Genomic DNA, 13,905 nt, shown 5'->3' with positions numbered 1-13,905 from the left:
TGAAATCCAGGATAGGGAAATCTATGGAGACAGTAACTAGATTAATGGTTCCTTGGGAGTATGGCAGGGGAGGTTGGGGTGGAAATTGGGAGCTAATAACAATGAGTGCAAGAATGAAGAAAATGTTCTGAAACTGATTGTGATGATGATTGTACCCTCTTCTTTTGGGAGGGGGATGGGATGGGCACTTGTTCTTTTTTTCAACAGTTTTATTGGCACATAATTCACGTATCATATAACTGAATAGTTAAATCATTCAATCATATCGAGAGGAATTATACAGACACCATCACATCTCTCTTAGAACATTCACTCCCCCCGTGGTTGAATTGCCTTTCAAATGAGTTATACAATTATGATCAGTTCTAGTGCTCCCTCCTCCCTCCCCCCCTCATTATTGACTCCCCAATTCCCCTTCCCTCCTTATCGCCCATCCCTCATCCCTGCATTCCCTAGAACACTAGGTATCCTTTGTGACCATTATACATCCACGCCTCCTGTGCCTCACAGCTGGGAAACCCCACAGAAAACAATGAAAAGCAAATCACACTAAGTTGGTAAGGATAAGATCCTATTAGTATAAAGACAAAAATACAAATAATGTGTCCATGGGAGAAGACCCCCATCAACATTCAAAAATCCAGGGTATGTGAATGCATGATATGTGAATATCATACAATGCCAATAAAACTGTTGAGAGAAAGAGAACAATTTAAACATACATACACACACACACCCTTTTTTTTGTGTGTGTCACTGTGGAGTTCATAGTGATCAACTAGATAAGTATGCTGACCACCATGGGCAGGCAGATAGAATCTTAATCAAATGCTTTATGACGCAGTTTATTTAAGCTACATATTCTTTCAGTTTCATAAGCTACAGGTTTCCTACTGTGAGACTAATCAAGCAAGTCTAAGACTCCAGATGCCCATACATGTTTAAAATCACTTCTAAGGGCTAAAATAAGATTCACTTAGTTGGTAAATAAAACAACTGAAGCGCTTAAGTGGTAAATTATTGTTCAAGGGTCACTGGTGACTCACTATCACTAGTTGAGAAATATTGCCCTAATTTCTCCTCTTCCTGCTGTCACTGGGAAAAAGACGGGGCCTCTGCTCCTCTAAAGAGTTACAGACTCAAAAACCCACGGAGAAGTTCTACTCTGTCCTACAGGGTCCCTGAGTCAGCATCAACTCCATGGCAGTGAGTTCTGCCCCACTCCCTTTCCTTTGCTGTCACCACTTCTCAATGCAGATCTCAGAGTTCAGTGTAAAAGCCCTAAGGCCGAGGAGAAGCAGCAGAGACAAGTGAGTGACAGATACGGGGCCTCTCTTCCAGGGTTTCTAGAATGCTCTGGGGAATGAGCAGAGCCCTATCAGCCACATCTCAACTCCTTTCCGGACTGTCAGGATTGAGAGTGGTCCTACATTTCTGCAAGTTTTCAAAATCATTTAAGGACTGGATTGGCAGGACAGGAGTTGAAGGGGGTGGGAGTAGAGAGCGTGCCTTCTCTAAGGGAAGCCTATCAGAATGGGGTAACAATGAGAGGAGTGCTCACATAAGCTGAAAAGGCCCCCTAGAGTATTTTAAAAAACCCTTTAAGGTCTTAATCAAAGGTTAGCAGTTCAAATGCACCATTTGAGCAGAGGGAGAAAGAGAAGTCTATCTTGCTCCCAGAAAGATTTACAGCATCAGAAACCCCACAGAGGGTCACTATGAGTCAGAAGTGACTCGATACAATGGCCGTGGGTTTTCATCAGGTCTTCTAAAAGTTCATAGAAAAATGTAATTATCCTTTCATTCCATTTTTCCATGGAATGAATCTTAATCATTGGTTTAAATACTGAATTGAAAGGAAAAGGCAGCAATTTTGTGAAGGCCCTCATGCAGGCATTCTCTGGGTTATGAAATGAGATCAGTTCCCACATGTGTCATTTACACCCAATTCGTAAGTGAGTCAGAACAGGGACAGAAGGTTCTTATTTAGCCTTGCTTAAGAACAAGCCAAGGTGAGGAGACATTTCAACGATTTAGAAACTGCACTCGCAGTAAGTGACGATGACTGTGATGAGGACCTAGTTGAGGGCAGGGGTTGGTTCAATTGTTTCAAAGTGTGGTACCAGGTGCCCTGCAAACACTGTCAGTAACCCTGGACTTCCTATAGCTCCTCTCGCCTCCATTACCCTGCTCCATTGAAATCACTATCCCAGGGTTTCTTCTACCCAGAAACTCGGCCTGAAAGTCTTAATAGAGAGAGCTGTTTACATTTATTCCTTATGTTCTCATTTTTGTTTATCAACTATGTTTCAAATTTGACTCACTTGCTATTTTTGACTGACCTCAGAATTTATTTCTGAGTGAGATTCTGACTTGTGTTCTAAGTCAGTGTACACAGTATGCCCTGTTTACTAATGAGGTATACATATGCACACACAGGATGTAAAGTGTAGATCTGTTTAAAAGTGTTCCACGCATCAGAATTGAACTATAATATATTCATATAATGAAACACAATCCAGCAATGAGAAAGAATGAACAACTGCTGCAAACACTAACAGGAACCTCAAAAATATTGTTGCGGAACAGGAACCTGGCATAAAAGAGTACATATGGTATAATTCCACCTACATGAAGTTAAGCGTAAACAAAATCCATTGATGGTGGTGAGAGTCAGAGAGTTTACATTTTGAGGGAGCAATAGGTGTAGACTGCGCAGGGACACAGGGAGACTTCTGGGGCACTAGAAATGTTTAGCATCTGGATCTGAGGGAATAGGTGAATGGGTGTATTGATTAACATGAAACCAGTTGTACACTTAGATTTTGTGCACTTTATTATACTGTTTATCTCCATTATTTTGTTTTTCATGCCAGCTCGAACATTTACTAGCTGGCAGATTTTAGGCAAGTTACTCAGCGTCCTTAGAGGCATGGATGGAAAGGCTTCATCTTACATACTGTGGACATGTTGTCCCTGGAGAAGGACATCACACTTGGTAAAGTAGAGGGGTAGCGAGAAAGAGGAAGGCCCTTGACAAGATGGATGGACACAGAGGCTGCCACAACAGGCTCCGGCATAGGAACAATTATGAGGATGGTGCAGGACTGGGCAGCGTTTTGTTCTGTTGTGCATAGGGTCGCTATGGGTCGGAACCAACTTGATGGCACCTAACAACAGCACTCAGCCTCACTGTACTCATACCTTCAGCTGTACAATGGGGCTGAGAAGAGGACGCGGTTGAAAGGCTGACGATGACACCACGTGTCTTTTCCCTATTACAAGGTCTGGGGGTTAGCAGGCCTTTGGTAAACATTCGCTACACGGTATTGCTGCTGCTGCTGTTATTCTTTCTTCTCAAACCAACCTAAGCAGAGGGGATTAAGCAATGTGTCTTGTCACAGTTTTGATGGCATACTGCATTGCGACTACTTGGGCAAAGACTCTCTTCGCATTCTCTCGGATACATCATGTTTAACTCATAATAAGCACATAATAAATCCTTGGTTTAAATCTTTAATTGGAACAAAAAGGCATCATGCTGGCAACACACTAGCTTAATGGATTCACCATAACCCCTTGGCTGAGGCCAGAGGGAAGAAGATCATAATAATAGTCATCAGAATAATGCATGTCTAACGTTTATTAAGTGCCTTCCCTGTGACAGGCAGAGAGCTAAAAACTTTTCACTTACTCTTTCACTTCTCCTTACAACAACCATATGAGGGAATGTGCGATTTTTTAATGGGAAACTGAGGAGTGTGGTTAAGTAAGTGGCCCAAGAACATACATCTAGCAAATAATGGAATCTAGATTTACAAATTCGAGGTCCAGTTTTCAACCGATAGGCTCCAAGGCCTCCTAGAAGCAATGATGTTGTTTCCCTTAAAGAAGGTCTAGGGAAAAAAAAAAAAAAAGGTCTAGATTGGCCTGCTTGGCCTGCTGTGGGGGACCCAAAGACCCCTGGAATATCGTGCACAAACTGTTTCCTGAAGGAACAGGGAACCATCCTAAGATTTTTACTGATGGTCAACCCTGAAATTTGGAAAATGAGGTTGAAATTACAGTAGTCTTGTTAGCAGTCTTAAACCTACACTTTCTCCAAATTAGCTCCTCTTCCCAGACATGATGTTCTAATGATCACCTTCATTACACAAATTAGAAAGGAAAGGAAAGAAGACTCAAATGGTGCTAGATTCTGTTTCATTAGTCAAAACAATAAATCCTAACGGGGGGTGGGGGTGGGTACAGTGTAGCTTCCTAGACTCTAAAGCAAGACTCAAGCCTGATAAGAATAATCTGTAAACATAATTCAGAATCATATAGGGTTTTTTTCACCCTAATACAAAAACAGAAGACTTAGTATTAGTAAAGAAGACACAGAAATTCATGAATCAATCGGAGGGGAGGGGAGCCACAATAAATCTGGGGCACAAGTATAGGGGTGACCCGTGTATTCATTTCAGGAACTGCAAAGTCAGAGGAATCCAGGATGTAATTAGTGAGTCAGGATGGATCACTGAAGGGCAGGGAGAGGCAAGGAAAAATATATTTGCATCAGTCTGGTGAGTCTCTCTTACAACATGACTAATTTACACAGTGAGCTCTCCAAAAACGGTCTTCCAAAGAAGGAAGTGCAGATTCTGTGATCCATTTTCCACATGCGATGTGGCTTGAAATTATGAACGTTAAATGATAAAAGGAGAAATCAAAAGGGATACTCAATTTGTGGAAACAAAGAATATAAGAAATTTGTATTCATCCAGAAAGACAAGAATTAATCAGTCCAACTAAATCCAATAGCAATATTACTCAAGAAAAACTATTTCACTGTGAGCTCCCCTCAATATTAAAATTGTAGTTCTAACAGAAGGGATGCAATATGGTTCTAGAAAATGAATCAAAAAGTGGGCATTAACAATAGGTCCAGATAAAACTCTTAATCTCTTTAAGGACAAGCTATCAACAAAACAACCTACTGCCATGGAATTTATTCTGACTCATGGAGAGCCTATACAGTATTTCCGAGACTAAATTTTTAAGGGCGCAACCTCATCTTTCTTCCATGGAGGGGCTGCTAGGTTTGAACTATTGACCTTTCAGTTAGCAGCCTAATGCCTACTCCATAACAAGAGAGGCAAATTCTAATACAAACAGTCCCCAGGTTATTACTGTCCAAGTTATGGGTAACTTGCCTTTGAGTTTATGTAAATTTGTCCTCACTTTGACATGATTAAGGGACCCATGATTAAGGTGGTGTAGTCGGTTACACATTGGGCTGCTACCCTCAAGGTCAGCAGTTCAAATCCACCAGACGCCTCAACAGAGAAAGATGAGGCTTTTCCCTTAAATATTTAAAGCCTCAGAAACCCAAAAAGGCTGTCCCACAGGGTCACTCATTACAAGTTGGGATTGACTCAATAGCAGTCAACTTCATGTTTCTGGTTTTGAAATGATCCAACCTCTACTTTCAACAAATTATTTTTCACAATCACCTTCACTTGCTGCATGTGCCACTTTAAAATCAATGACATGCTTCCAGCCTCTTCTTGTATTAAACCTAAAGCCACTGCTATCAAGTTGATTCCAACACTTCTAAGGTTTCTGAGAACGTAAATCTTTACAGCCTCATCTTTCTCTCTTGGAGGAGCCGGTGGGTTTGAACCATCAACCTTGGAGTTGGCAGCCCAATGCTTATCACAGAGTGCCAATATAAAGACTGTCCTATTGATTGCTAATGGTTACAACTACTTCCCCCACACTGGACACTGGAAACCTAATGGAGCACGGTTCTACTGATGCACGTGCAGTTGCCATGAGTCAGGATGGATCCTACAACAACTGGTTTGACACTAAGCTTCTTCTGCTTTGTTGTAGCCTCCTGACATAACACGATACAGAATTAACCAGTCTCACGCACGCATACACGCACACAAGCGCGCACACACACGATAAGCCTTTGCCAACCATCCCACCTTTTCTGACCGTCTTTCCCTCCTTGTTTTTGCTGTTGTTGCTGTCAGGTGCCATGGAGTTGGTTCCAATTCACAGCAACCCTCTGTACAACAGAATGAAAGCCTGCCTGGTCTGGGCCATCCGCAGAATCATTGTTTTGTGTAGGCCCACCATTGCTCTCTCTAATAACTCTGATTCACCCTTCAAAGCTAAAAATTACATTTCCTCAGTGGAAGCCTTCCCAACCTGGATTAGGGGTTCTGTTGGTACACTCCAGTTCTTGGGTGGGTCTTGGTACCCACTTCCGATATGGGTACATACCTGCTTTGTCCACTACTGGATGCCGAGGACCTTAGCACAGCACATGGCAAGTTCATAATACATATTTTTACAGAAAACATATTTTAAATTATGAATTAAGAATATAAAAGAAACACAGACTCCAGAAGTGGCTGAAAACAAAGCTTTAGCATGCTCCATGATTTGTTGAACAATGAATTCTGTGCTAAAATTAAACTATTTCAAACAGATGTGAGTCCCAAGCACGTAGCAGGTTACTTACTAAGGTTTCCCCCAGACTACAGTGGTTGGGAAAAGGGCTTCATTTTGGTAAGTCAGTGCAGAGTAGTCCAGAGAACCTAGTACTCATACTCAATCCACTGATGCAAAGCATCAGTTCAATATCCACTTTGTTCCATGTCAGGAAGGGCTCCACCCATCTGAAAGTAAACTTTGCACAGATGGGGAAATTTCTTGTCCTCTACTTTGGAGAGAATTGTCCTTGACCGTCTGACTTGTTTATCCTGGTTCTCTTAGGTGCAATACCCATTCCTAGTCTCACAAGAATACAGAAGGTAGACAACAGGTTTTTCTCTTCTCCTTTTCTCCCATTTAAGTTTGGCTTATGTCTGCACTCACCTGAACAGCTCCTCCCAACATGACAGCCACCAGCCCCATGGCCATGCTCAGCGTCTGTGATTCCACGGGGCTCTCCGCCTGCTGGGCCAAGCTTGCACATGCTCTCTGCAGAGTTGCTCCTACAAAGTCCACCACCTACCATAGAATCAGAATTTAGAATCGGCAAGGAATAAGGAAAAAGTCCCCAGATTTCTTCACACATCTCATGTCAACCTCCTCACCAACATCCAGCAAGAACAAGTGCTGCTGGGTAGCAGGTGTGGTGTTCAGTGCTTTACATGATGCACAATCTCATTCAGGCCTCATAGCAATTCCTGAGTTGTGTGCTAGTCTTGTTATTTTCAGATGAAGAATCTAAGACTTAAAAAGGTTACTTGCTCAAGGCCATTCAGTTAATAAATGAGAAAGCCCATTTACATTTTCCTAAATGTTTTAATAGCGTCATCTAACTTCCTTTATTGTTCATGGATTATGACAGGAAATGAAAACTAAAAGATGATTTGTGGCTTTCTTGACATCTCAGGAGGCCCTAGGTCAGCTTTTCTAGGGAGGTTTTCCTAATTTTGGTTAATTCTAATAAACAAAGAATGAAAGGGAGGGGGTCCAGTTATATCAAGAAGCCAATGTCCTCAATCTGGACAAACTATCCAGTCATTTTCAAAGTACCAAATATTTTTTAAAGGATTAAGATTATGCATAAACAAGACTTTACATAGCATTTGGCTAACAACTAAGCTGTAAATGAAATTAATTTGGTCAGCATCATTCCAACTGCACTGGATTAATCATCTTAAATTGAAACACCTTTAATAAAAGAGCACGCACACATACACATACACATTTAGGATTAATGTCTGCAAAGGAGAAATCATTTCAGAAATGGGGAGGCTAGGACGGGTACATAATAAGCCCTCAAATATCATGCAAGCTTGCATGTTTAACTCTCTGGACAAATCACATGCTGTGCAAGAATCCTTATTACGAGCTTAAAGTCAGGAAAATGGCTTGTTAACGCATGTCTTTGGAGCAAGGCAGGACACTAAAAAGGGTTATTAAAAGTTCCATTTACTGAAATGAACAACGCTGATTATGGCAATTTTCACTCTCCTACGCCTTTATTGATACCAGAAGTTAAGGACACTCGTTAATTTCCGAGGGAAATTGCTGCATCTAACCACCTTGGGCCTACTTTGCCTCCAGAGAGTTTTCTAAAGCATTCCTGATCTGTACTAAGCTTCTCTTTCAGCTGCATGCATTGTTCAATTAATGGAACAGAACACTCCAGGCTTCCTACTTTTTCTGTTTCTCTCAACAATATTAAAAAAAAAAAAAGGCTCCATCACAAGTAGTATGGATGGCCCCATGGGTGTGAAGAAAGAGACTGTGTGATTATATATGAAAGTGGGGGAGGGAGGCAGTTAACTGTGATGTGATGGTCAGCTTTGGTTTTCTTTTGTGAACTATCTTTTCCCAACTATATATTTTAAAAAAACATTATTTTTTCTAGTTTTAAAAGACAACAAAGTATTTTCATTTAAAAAAAAGCATACATAGAAGCCAGTCACAAAATACCATATACAGTGCATGAGCCCATTTAGAATAAGTATCCAAATCTACAGAGACAGGTGAGGCACCCCGGTGACACAGGGGATGCCTTGGGCTGCTAACTGCAAAGCCAGCAGTTTGAAAGCACCGGCCACTCCAACATTTATGTTGTTATGTGGCAGGGCAAGGAAAACAAAGCAGCTCTTACCCTGGCCCCGAAGCAGTGGCCATTTCTGGTTCTGTTGTGCTAAGGGAGACCTTGAGAAACTAAACACTGTTCGAAGAATTCGGAAATTGTTTTGTGTGCTGTGGAGGGGAAAAGGAAGGGCGTGTAAAGGTCCCTCATCACTCCCTGTCCTGGAACCCTGGGCTGGAGAAAGCGCCACTGTCGTTCGCATAGTGGTAGCGAACCTCTTAGTTTTCAAAGTGGCAGCTTCTCTTTAACACGTTTAAAGAGGTCTTTTGCAGATTTGCCCAAAGTGACAGGCACATCATCTAATTTCTTGACTAATATGCCATCTCTCAACATATTTTACTTTTAAAACTTTTCATCCATAAATATGTCAATATACATTTCTAACAGCGAAGGCAGTTTTATTTTATTTTGATAAAATTACCATATCATGATAGCCCAATAAGAATTCCACAATATCTTTACATACCTAAAACTAAAACCAAACTCATAGCCAACGAATAGATTTCAGCTCACTGCCCCTGTGGCTTTCTGAGACCATAACTTTTTTTTATTTATTTGATCATTGTACTGGGGGTTTGTACAACTTTTACCACAATCCATACATGCATCCATTGGGTCAAGCATATTTGTACATTTGTTGCCCTCATCATTCTAAAAACATTTGCTTTCTACTTGAGCCCTTGGTATCAGCTCCTCATGTTTTCCCCTCCAACACAGCCCCCATTCCCTCATGAACCCTTGATAATTTATAAATTATTATTATTTTGTCAAGTCTTACACGGCAAGACGTCTTCCTTCACCAACTTTTCTGTTGTCCATCCCCCAGAGAGGAGGTTATATAGAGATCCTTGTAATCAGGTCCCCCCTTTCTACCCAACCTGCCCTCCACCCTCACCACTGGTCCTGAAGGGATCATCTTTCCTGGGTTCCCTGTGTTTCCAGTTCCTATCTGTACCAGTGTATATCCTCTGGTCTAGCTGGATTTTTAAGGTAGAATTGGGATCATGATAGTGGGGAGGAGGAAGCATTTAAGAACTAGAGGAAAATTGTATGTTTTATCGTTGCTACACTGCACCCTGGCTGGCTCATCTTCTCCCTGAGACCTTTCTGTGAGGTGATGTCCAGGTGCCTACCGATGAGCTTTGGGTCTCCATTCCTCCCTCTCATTCACAATGATATGATTTTTTGTTCTTTGATGCCTGCTACCTGATCCTATCGACACCTCATGATCACACAGGCTAGTGTGTTTCTTCTATGTGGGCTTTGTTATTTCTCAGCTAGATGGCCACTTGTTTACCTTCAAGCCTTTAAGACCCCAGACACTATATCTTTTGATAGCCGACCACCATCAGTTTTCTTCACAACATTTGCTCATGCACCTGCTTTGTCTTCAGCAATCTTGTAGGGAAGGTGAGCATGATGGAATGCCAGTTTAATAGAACAACGTGTTCTTGCATTGAGGGAGTACTTGAGTGGAGGCCCAATATCCATCTGCTACCTTAATACTAAACCTATAAATATATGCACATAGATCTATTCCCCTGAGAGACTAAGTCTTATGAGAGTAGAAAGCCCGTCTTTCTCCTTCGGAGCAGCTGGTGACTTCAAACTGCTGCCCTTTCCGATAGCAATCTAACACTACATTTCTATGCCACCAGGGCTCCTCAGGTTAAATTTTCCCTGACTATTGCCAAATATCTTTTATGCAATTTGTTTGTTTGAATAGGGATCCACACATTGCATTTGGCTGGCATGTCTCCTAGGTCCCTTTAAAGCTGCCATAGCACTGCCACCTCTGTTTCATGGCATCTATTCAATAAGGAACCTGGGTCATCTGCATTACAGGATGTCCTAGGATCTGTTGCAGGAGTCTAGATTGTGCTGGGTGCTTCCTCGTGGCATTGTTTCACTTGCTCCTCTATCAGCTGAATAACCTTGATAAGACTCGGGGGCAAGGGACAATTTTTGGTTTGCTTTAGAAGAATCCCTCCTAAGTGGTGCTGCTGACTTTCTACTGTGATATGTCAGGAGGCACATAATATCTGCTTGGCCGAATGATGATGACTAGTTCTGAAGAACAATCAGTTCAGGCTGAAATATTTTGGGGGGACATACATAGTGACACCTGTATTACTATGGAAAAGTACCAAGCATAAGATGAAACTGGGATAGAATAATAAAGAGCTATGTAATAAAGCAAGGTTAGTAAAACATTAATGTTAAAATCCAGTTCTTTCTTATACAATTCTTTCAAGTTTGCGGTCTAAGATTTTTTCATAATAAAGAGGGGGGGGGAAGTCAGCCAGTTGGTTTGTGTTTTTAGTCTACTACCACCTAATACCATGATAAAATTCATGTAATCAATAGTTCACGAAATGGCTTCAAGAGACATTGATGATTGTTTCATTAGAGGCTGCAAAATGTCACTTGTTGGTTTTCTTCATGTGCTTTTAGCACAAGTTTTTGCATTAAAAAAAGTTTTCATTTATTAGCTATTTGGTTATGCTGAAGTACAATTCCTAAGGAAAGGTCAGATGAATGTTTGCCTCTTTTCCTTTACTTACAAAGCAATGAGTTGAATTCCCTAGCCACCTCCAAAGATTAATTATGAAGTCTTTTTATTGTTGGTGGCCTTATTCTGAATTTTCTATCTCTTCCGTGTCTCAATCCCTTGTAGACAACATTGTCCAGTCTTTGGCCAGTGGGACAGGTTAGCTTCTGGGGTTCTACTGACATGACCTCATTCATTTGAGTTAGCATCTTTGCATTTAAGCACAACATGCCTTGCGGCTCAGTGTCTAATCTAGTCCCACACCTCCAATCCATCACTACTCCACGTAGCTTTGTGTCCTCTAGTAGGGAATGTCTTTAGAAACTCTCATCTAGACATTAGGAATGTTCATTGTTAATAAGTTGTCACTGCTTTTAGGCACTGACAGTAGATAGAACTAGGATTTTTTTTAAAGGGCAAAATGAATCGTAAGTTCCCACTAATATTTCCAACTGAAAAAAAATCACTGTTACAGGTTTCTTTCAGCTAGATTCTTCACTTGTTCTTATGATAAAAATTGTTATTATTATGACATTACAAGGTCATTGCTATTACATGCTGCTGGATCAGTTTTTGGCTCATGTGAAAGAGTAGAGCAGCTCCTTTCGGTTTTCTAGGCCATAAGCTTTACAAGGAGATATTACCAAGCATTCCCCTTGCAGAGACACTCAGTGGTTTTGAACTGCCAACCTTTCCATTAGCAACTGAGGGCTTAACTGTTGTACCTCAATGCTCCTTTTAGTAAAATTACTCATAACGTATTTGCTATATCTTTGTGTGTGTATGTGTGTGTGTGCATGTTTCAAAATAACACTGTAAATTCATCGCTAACAGGAGGACTACTAAATGCAGGTTAGTATTTCTTTGGGTCCTGATACATCTTAACCTTTGCTGCTGGACAATTCCATGGGACAAATCACTTTTGTCACCGGCTAACACCATTGTTCCTTAATTAGGAGTAAAAGGCACTAAGTGCAAAGGCTCAAGTCATAACAATTTTTAGACCATTTCCCCTTCCAAGTGGCATCCTGAGACAAAGACATAAGGTCTGGGTGAAAAAGACTCCAGGGAATGAATAGAAACACAGAAGAAACAAATCACCCAACTGAGGAGCATGGGGCGAGTGCACTGAAGGAATGAGAGGCCAGGAAAGAAATCAGGAACATAATTCTCATTAAACAGGAAAGCTAAGTCAGGGTTGACAGACAGCTGCAAATTTTCTCAGCAGGAGGGAGAGTGAAATGCTGCTTAGCAACCCCAAAGGCAGATGACAATGAGGACCATACAAAGAGCTGGAGAATCAGATTTAAGCGTGACAATCATCCCATCTTACAACTGACTATTCACCCACCAAGCAACCTCGGGGTTCTGGGGAAGTAGTTAAACAAGCCACCTGCATTGCCTTAGCTTTACTACTTGTATTTCCCATCAAAAAACAAGCAGGTAAACATAATGTCTGAGGCTGATTCACATAGTCACACTATCCTGAAAGCCTACACGGGGAAAAACAAAACAAAAAAAACCCTTAGAACATCACTGAACGTTGCTGGTATAATTATTATCATTTGTAATTTTTATCCCCAAATTTTAATTACTGATCGCTTGCAATGCAGTGCGCCACTGCAGACCTTAAGAATCTGAATTTCTGAGAGTGGGTGGGGCATCTCCAGTTTGCAAAAGGATCCCAGACAATTTTATTCACACCAGAAGTTAAAACCACTATGGTACGATATGGAGATATTCAAAAACAATTCTTCAACATGAATGTGTGTGAAAATCAGCTCTGGGGCTTATTAAACAGGCTGAGCCCGGGACCTCTGGATTCAGTTGGTGTGGACACAAAAATGTATGTGTAACTAACATCCCAGGGAACACAGATGTAGGAACTTTTTTTTTAAAAGCATTTTTTTTGGGGGGGAAAAAAGAAACCAAAATACACTAATGGCACCAGGCTGGGCTGCAGAGTGTGACAGCCACGGACCTGAGTGATGTTTGTGAAGACCTGCTCCGACAGCCTCTCGCAGAGAAGTGCCGTCAGCTGCAGGACCAGCAGCTTCCGCGCCTGGCCATCCACGAGCAAGGTGTGGTGCTGCTCCAGGTCCAAGAGGCTCTTGCTAGAGAAGGGCTGAGTATGGAACTCTGCTTTGTTTTCCACAGCCACTTGAGTCAACTCCTAAGAGAAAAAAGAAACGGTGACCAAAAAGACCTTCAGAAACACTGCAAGAAAAGTGTTTGAAGTGTAGATTGAATGAGCTGGTTTGTGCTCATGGCAGTATCATTTATAATACCCCCAAACTGGAAATCAATCTAAATGTCCAGCAATACGAGAATAAATAATCTGGTATATTCATTCTATCACGGTAGTTTAAAGGAGCCAGATCGCTATGCCTATCACTATGAGTAGACCTTAGAAACACTGTGGAATGAAAGGGGTACGTTGCAGAGTAATATGTAACAATGATGGCACAGACAAGAGGGTTTCAAAAGGTTTGTGAAAGAAGAAACTAGATGATCATTTCTCCACGAACTTTCTGCAGCCCCTTGTATATAAAATTGCAAAGCTTCATAACAAAAAAAGCACATACTAACATACAAAGCACTCATCTGATAGACTTCTTTATCAGTACTTTCAAGGCCCCTACCACTAGCCTTCCTTGATCCAGCACCTCAGACCCAAGCCCCTTCTAGTGACCAGTAGGTGATTTCAGCACCATCATCTTTTATCACTAAATATTTAGGG

At 41.4% G+C, this 13,905-nt stretch overlaps 1 protein-coding gene across 1 annotated transcript in view; it reads right to left on the bottom strand.

Moving 5' to 3' along the window:
- TANGO6 (transport and golgi organization 6 homolog) overlaps positions 1-13,905 on the bottom strand; it is a gene marked incomplete at its 5' end in the record, with an annotated part of 202,259 nt that overhangs the window by 131,245 nt on the left and 57,109 nt on the right. The window contains 2 exons of the mRNA XM_045293918.1: positions 6,874-7,008; positions 13,147-13,338. Coding sequence (XP_045149853.1) covers positions 6,874-7,008; positions 13,147-13,338 — 327 coding nt within the window. The remainder of the gene's footprint in view (positions 1-6,873; positions 7,009-13,146; positions 13,339-13,905) is intronic.

This window comes from Echinops telfairi, unplaced genomic scaffold, assembly GCF_000313985.2.
Source record: "Echinops telfairi isolate 266 unplaced genomic scaffold, ASM31398v2 ScPeMD7_2291;HRSCAF=2852, whole genome shotgun sequence".
NCBI lineage: Eukaryota > Metazoa > Chordata > Mammalia > Afrosoricida > Tenrecidae > Echinops > Echinops telfairi.
This window is presented reverse-complemented; position numbering and strand designations above follow the sequence as displayed.